The 7,657-nt window shown below is 38.7% G+C and overlaps 1 protein-coding gene across 1 annotated transcript in view; it reads right to left on the minus strand.

The window, feature by feature from the left end:
• Window positions 1-665: 665 nt before the first annotated feature.
• The window catches only part of LOC116840821 (potassium voltage-gated channel subfamily KQT member 1-like), a 22,278-nt gene continuing 15,286 nt past the window's right edge, over window positions 666-7,657 (minus strand). Inside the window, exons 2-4 of the mRNA XM_032808052.1 lie at window positions 6,907-7,281; window positions 3,068-3,247; window positions 666-838 (exon numbers count right to left, since the gene is read on the minus strand). Of these exons, the coding sequence (XP_032663943.1) occupies window positions 666-838; window positions 3,068-3,247; window positions 6,907-7,000 (447 nt within the window). The 5' untranslated portion in view covers window positions 7,001-7,281. The remainder of the gene's footprint in view (window positions 839-3,067; window positions 3,248-6,906; window positions 7,282-7,657) is intronic.

A 7,657-nucleotide genomic window follows, 5' to 3' on the forward strand; every position in this document is an offset into this window, starting at 1 on the left:
ATATATATATATATATATATATATATATATATATATATATATATATATATATATATATATAAAGTTATATATATATATATATATAAAGTTATATATATATATATTACATTAAATTTACATGTATAAAATAGAAAACTTGTCTGTAGGTTTCCTATTAACTCCTAAACCCTTTGACCAATCTAGACCAAATTTTGTATAGTTGATCTCTGAACGCTACGGAAAATTTAGACTACTATGTGAAACTTGGACACTCTCTCTCTTCCCTTGATTTCATATTACAGACGCTTTGTGATAACCCGAGTAACGCGAGGTGGTTCAAGTTAGTTTCTATATAATTTGAGGTATTTTGGTACAGGTGAATAGACTCCTTTAATAGAGTTTAAGCGCGTGTGTTAGACTTTCGGGCGAAAAGTGGAGAGTCCAAACGTTACTCACTCGGTGGGAAACGCTCGTGATGAATATTCAGTTCATTTGATAATATTGTTAGAATTTTTTCTGTTCTTTGCCATGCCTTCACCAAAATTAGGATTTTCGGGGATGTTGCGAGCCACTGTATCTGGTAAAGTCGATGTGTGCGTGCTCTCGTGTGCGCAATCGATGTTACTACGAGGTGTCTTACGAGAAGCCATGCCAAGTCACGCGTACGCATAAAGAATCGTGAGTACTCACACAGAGAAGTGATATAGGAAGCACTTCCAGCCGGTGGGACGCTCCAGGAAATTGTAAACTTGACCCTGGAAGGTAGCTTTTCCAGCACGCCGGTGTTCCTTCACGTGATAACGTCCTTCCCAAGTGCTGCGATCGCCACCGGTTCCCAGCAATAGCCTTGGATCGACACCTGAGAATTCGTCGGAAACGTTTTCGTGTCGGCTAGATCTCCGAAACGGCCGTCAAAAGGTATCACTCTCATATCGCCCTATTTCGCGTCTATTTTTGATCGCACTTTTCTTTCGCTGAACTTCGACAAACTGCCTGTAACCGAAAGCTCGCCGTTGAAACGCTTCCGGTGACGGGATATGACGTCACGCAACTCACCGTCGACCAAGAGTGAACGAAGAGAGCTCGATCGTCAATATTTAAGGGATACAAACACACGGACCAAAAATTGCAATTAACGGTACTGTAGCATATGGTAGGTAATTCGTCCATCCCGGGGCGGTGAAAATATTTTGCGTCAACATAATCGCAGTGTTCAATGAAATATTCTTAAAAATAGGAAGAAATTATAGGATATTCTGTCGTGTACAACCAAATGGAATATTTTTGTTCTCGCGATTCAACGAATCTCGCATTGTGCGACGCGATTCATTCTGCTTGAAAATTGTCATCGCGAGCAGGATTTATATGTGATTTTCGGAAAAAGATATGTTTTCTTACGAGAAGGGATATTTATCTGCTCAAAAATCTCTAATTAACAAACGTTTAATAAAAAAATAAATAAAAGTAATAATAATAAGAATAAAGAGATTTCATAAAATCAATTCGCAAAAGAATTGATAGGCATCCAATTGTTCATACTTCGTAAAAACTAGATTTCTTACTGAATTCGTTCAATAAGTAAGGGAGAGTGGGGCAAATAGTGACGGATTTTTTCTCCCTCGTGTAAGCTATTTTCAAGTTGTCGAGATTGGATGTCTTACTAACAATACTTTCCACCTTTAATTATACAAAAAACTTAAGTACAAGACCCATAAGTCATATGGAATAGATTTTCATAGAAACTAAAATCTGCATTTTGTCACTACTTGCGTGGGGCAAATGGTTTGACAATCATGAAAAACTCCTGAACTTCCATTCAGTCTCTCTTTTGACGATGTATGACTAACTAAAAATTAAAATATAATTTCTTTACTGTCATATGTAAGAATTTTATTAAAACAAATGATGTATAAAATCTAATTTTGGTGAAATAATATGACGTGCTTTTGGAAAGTGATTTTTCGAATTACTTGTTAATATTTTCTGTATTTAAAACTGTATTCTATATTTAAACCTAGTTTAGTGACATTTAAGTTACACCCAACAAAATAAATGGGAAGAAATGCAATTCAACTAACACTGAATAAGTCAAGTAACGTTATTTAAAATTTGTCACTCTTTGCTCCAGGAGTTGCCTCTTCTTTTAAAACACTTAAAACAATAAACGAATTTATATATACATATAGAGGTTAGGTCACACTAGAAGAAACACATATCGTGCAACGCTGAACAAGTAAAATCTCATTTAGGGGTTCGAGAGTCAAAACGATCTAAATGGAAGTACCCGAATAAGATTCAGGTTTTACTTTGTTTCACAAAGGCCAAAATTTTAGGCTTTTTTACTAGCTATGTTTGGCTTAACAGTTTAATTGTTTTTTTTCAAAGATGATTAGATGTTGCTATTGACGGTGATAGTAGCATAGACGTAGGAAATATAGAAGAAATTTAAACTGTCACTATTTGCTCGCCTCTCCCTTACTTTATCATTTCTTATACAGTTTTTATCGAATCAATTGAGTCCTTTAACAAACTATTTCGTTTGTGGACTGTCCGATCGCGCGATTAAATTGTCCTCCGTCCGTGGATTCTTTGATCTTTTGGTAAGATGAGCGCCGACAACTCGGCGGGATTGAACGTTAAAAATCTTCGCGACGCCAGAATCGCGCAGTTCTTCTTTCTCCTCAATTTCACTTGCGATCTAGCCCAAAGTAATATAATCGAATGTTGTACCCATAAAGTAAGAGATAAGGAGGCCGAACTTGATAGGGCGCGAGTAGAAAAAGTGGTCCTGATTCGTGTCCCTCAATTGAGAGGAAATCCGCTGAAAAGAATAACTTCTTATGGTTGGGCGCCATTTGTAAAGCAATAAGTTAGAGCGAGATGAAATATACTTGTCTCACTCTTACTGCATCAGTTCAGTGGTGCAGTTAAACCTGGGGAACACGAATTAGGACCACTTTCGTTATATGGAGTTCGACCTCCTTCTCTCTTATTTCATGGTTGTACCGTAATTAGGAAACTGCGCGCAGTGGCGAGGCGAATAACGGCGAGCTTTGGGACGAGCACAGTAACGGCGTGTACTTCTCACCTCCGGCCAAGGTGTCATTGTTGTCAGACTGCAAGGTAGCACTGGTGTCGGATAGGGGCGACGGTGCCGGTCTTAAATCCGACGGCGGCTCCAATCTCAGTAAATCACTTCCGCCATCTTCACCGCCTCCATTTCCTCTGCCGACCTGTACAATCGTCACATTCAGAGGTCCCCGGTTACCTGCCGTAGAACATGGAAAGAGAGTGAAAAAGGAGACCATGATGAAACTGGCCCGTTAAAAATAGACGACTAAACGCTAGACGAGGCAATCAAGTCGCCGCCGTCGCTTATTCATAATGGAATCGCGTTGGTCATTTGACAAGTACGCGGTCTAATACAGAGACGCAAGTTTGACCAAATCTTCATTACCGTGCTTCAGAGTTATCCTTTACCAGATTCAGTGTGACAGTACAGAGTGATCTATCGATCAGTCTTTGTTTAACAGTACGTCAAAGTGAATTCTGCGAGCGACTGGTCCTGCGTTTGCAAAAACCAAACTAGCCAGCAAAAACCAAACTAAACAGTTTCATTGTCTCTCAGAGACTTCTTGTCTTTTCAGCATAATTTCGCCGTGATCTGTACTTTTAGCACTGATTTATAATTGTTGATCAAACTTGAGTCTATTACTTTACCCAAAAAACAAGGAAAAACAGTCATAACAATGAACGCACATAGACACTCGACACATTCACTTTGGCGCGCTATCAAACAAAGACCAATCAACAGATTACTCTATATTATCATACTTAATGAGAGATGAAATACAGTAGTATATAAGGGAAAAAATGATAAGAGGATTCAGCACTATGATAGAGATGATAGGATCCGAGCTAACATTAGCATTACAACTTGAATGAGTTTTTGGGAAGGAAAGAGATAGTTAATACAAAAAGATGTGAATGTGATGCACAAAGAAAAGATATGAATCATGTACTGTATAGTTGTAGAATATATGATGAAGAGAGAGAAAGAGAGAGAGAGAGTTTATGTTTAAGAAAATAGAGAGAAAAGAAGAAAGAATATATTAAACGTTGAAAAAATAAAACAAAGAAGAGAGTGGAAAATATTGTTTATTATATTTCAATTTTTAAAGAAAATAACATAAATTTAAGAAAAACTAATAAGCACGGTTAAGGCTCCTGGCCCCTCGTATTGTCTATCTCTTTTTAATGAGGTCAGAAGCGAGAAAATACATGCTAAAAATTCTTGCGAAATATATTGAAATAAAAATATATATCCATAAAGTAACACTTGCAATCGATTAAACAAATTTGTAAGATATTCCGTGCACTTCCCTTTTGCTCTAATAATCAATAATTTATTGTAAATTAATCTGAATAGAAATAGGCGAAGAAATAGGTTAAGAAGATGAATTGTATGTCACGTTAATTTACGACAAACGATTGATTGTTAGAGCAAAAGGAGAGTGCACGGAATATCTTACAAATTTGTTTAATCGATTGCAAGTGTTACTTTATGGATGTATATTTTTATTTCAACATTTTTATTTCGCAAGAATTTTTAGCATGCATTTTCTCGCTTCTGACGTCATTAAAAAGAGATAGACAATGCGAGAGGCCAGAAGTCTTAAGATACTTATAAGAAAAGTGAAAAAAAGAACAGTGTGTGAAATGGCCGTAAATATCCTTGGAAAAAACTGAAGGCACGGTGGATAATTTCATTAAATAAGAAGAAAAAAAAGAAATACGGTAGTAAATATTTCGCCGAAATCGCGCTATCTTTGTATCAGATCACGTACTTAAATGACCTACGTATTCTAGTTGGGCGAGAAAAGATCTGCGAGGTTTTATTTAGCGATAGACACGGAGGGGGCAGAGGTCGCGTAAACAACATTCCAAATTCATTGGCACGTCGATTCGCGAGAATATTAATCGCCTCTTGCGCGATCGCCGAGGGGAAAACTTAATTGCTTAATTCCCTGAATGTACAGGAAAAAAATAACTCTGGTAGTATAGCTGAATTTTCTGTTACCTGGAGACCGAATTAGAAACTCAGTTGTAGGAACGGAATTACGTCGTCCACAAAGAATAACAGTTTAATTATACTTTTCTAATGGGAAAATAAAATCACTTGATACAACAAAAATATAAATACTAGATAATAACGAGCCATTTGAAGTTCGACATGGAATCACGTCGTCCACGAAGGATAACAGTTCAATTCTACTTTTCTAATAGGAAATTAAAATCGCTCGGTAATAATAACGAGCCATTTGAAGCTCAATAGGGATTATATCATTCTCGAAGAATAATGATAATTTAATTCCACTTTTTCAACAGAATTATTTGATACTACAAAATTTAAAACACAATACAATAATGAAAAAAAAATATGTGAATGTTTTTGGTCACGGTAACAGAGTTTACACGGTATTATTTCTCGCCAATAAATTTCTCGTCTGGTCTCCATTCAGTTACAAATTGAAATATTTTTTCTATGTATATGTGTATGAAAAGCGTGAGGTTTTCTAATCGGAACCTAATCAAAGAGCGCAACCTACTTCGCTGCTTGAATTACGAATAAATATAATAAATTTATGAATTTTACTAACTGCGCGTGAGTTGTCGCGCCGAGTTCTCTGTTGTGCAAAATTATCATTAGGTGATGGCGGGCGCGAATTGAGAGGCTGCGCGGGATAGGGATCAGCAGCACTTGGCAGGGATGTCACTAAGTGGTAATTGACCCCCGTGTCATTTGCCTCATCCTCGAGTAAACCGAGCTAAAATTGAATCCGTTTAACAGGACGAGACGCTGGCACCTCCTCCACCGGCCGCAAGATTCGTTCGCGCGATAATTCGATGCGCGATCGGCCGCCGCGACATTTATTGATTTAGCGTTCCGCTTTATGGCGCGTAACAGTGCAGGCGTTCCATTTAATTTCGCGGTCGACCCTGTTTTCCCACAAATCGCAGCCAGCGTGTCGACGAGTCGCGGATTAACGAAATTCAATTATAACAACGGAGGACGCTTCGGACGATCACCCACAGGATCGCCCACTCACCACGGATGATCTTCTCTCTCTCTCTCTCTTTATATATACTATATACAGGGTGTCCCGCCACTACCGCATTATCTTTTAAGGGCGAATTCCTGAGGTAATTTGAATAAAAATCCTAATGCAAAAATGGCGAGGCTATAATACCTTTCAAATTGTAAATGATTAAAGTTGACCAATTATACTGGCTAAAGTACGCGCGCTCAGGTACAACACACAATGGTACAGGTGCATGCATATGTCGTCCCTTTTCCAAATATTGATACGGAAGTTCCACACATATAACAACGCATGTAATAATAATCTGCCTTTGCTATCATTTAAATAAACATATCGCAAATAATAAGAATTTCGTTAAAATGTTATGAATAAAATATCACACAATACATTTATGAGTTTCTTTCAGAGATTTGCAACTAATTTCATATCTTATGCAAATTCTCACTTATGTGCATGCACCTGTACCATTGTGTGTTGTACCGTACCTGAGCGCGCGTACTTTAGCCAATATAATTGGTCATCTTTAATCGTTTATAATTTTTCGTTTGTAAGTATTATAGCCTCGATATTTTAGGATTTTTTTTTCTTCAAATTATCTGAGGAATCCGTCCTTAAGAGATAATGCGATAGTGGCGGGACACCCTGTATATATATATGCACATGTGTGTGTTAATTAAAACAATGGCGGCCTGCAGCTGAAAGCAGTAGGGTCGTGTATTGAAACGTACTTCAACAATGAGACTCAATTCCACGACAACGGACGCACTTCTATGGTGGCGAGAACGCATCGCGGCCCTTTGTCGCGACAAGAGGGACGACTCACCTGTTCTGGAGGGTGGAAGTAACAACCCTTGAACCTCCTCGAGGGGCATGGCGTGTCCGTGATGATCTCGGTAGTGATGAGAGCGATCTCTCATATCTCCTCCGGGTTTTAGTAATCGTGCTCGTTTTCACGACGATCCACGCCGGACAACTATGATCGGAGATTGGAATCGGGATCAGGATCGGGATCGGGACCGGAACCGGGGCCGGGAGCAGGAAGCTGGGTGAGTCCTGAGGGACTCCTGCTGATGACGGCGGAGGGTGGTTGAGCGTCATCGCCCCGCCGTCGCTACTAAGACCATACCCAGGTCACTAAGGTCGGACGATTCTCCAACTTGCGTCAGTAGAGCTCCGTCGATTACCGTTTCTTCCCGCCCTGTTGAAGAAGTTTCCCATTACCGAGAGGATACTGTTGAGATGCATACTAAACGAGTCGTTTGAAGCTTCGTTTTTACAAACACGTGCTTAGCACATGAAAGGTAAGAGTAGGTGTAAGAAATAAAACTAATCACACGATGTATTAGGACCTTAACTTAGTTTCCGCCCAAAAAATACTGAGAAAAAGCATTTATTGTAAAAAATTTATTTAAATTATTTCAATGAAAGTATTTTCCATCACTTTCTACAACTTTTTGCCATCTTTCTGGCAACTGGGCGATACCATCTCGATAAAACGATGTTTGTTTCGAAGCAATCCATTCGTCCACCCATTCTCGCACTTCTTCAACATTTCGGAAGCGTGTACCACTCAA

Source organism: Odontomachus brunneus, unplaced genomic scaffold, assembly GCF_010583005.1.
Source record: "Odontomachus brunneus isolate Ranch 3 - 2012 unplaced genomic scaffold, Obru_v1 Obru_scaffold_012, whole genome shotgun sequence".
Classification (NCBI taxonomy): domain Eukaryota; kingdom Metazoa; phylum Arthropoda; class Insecta; order Hymenoptera; family Formicidae; genus Odontomachus; species Odontomachus brunneus.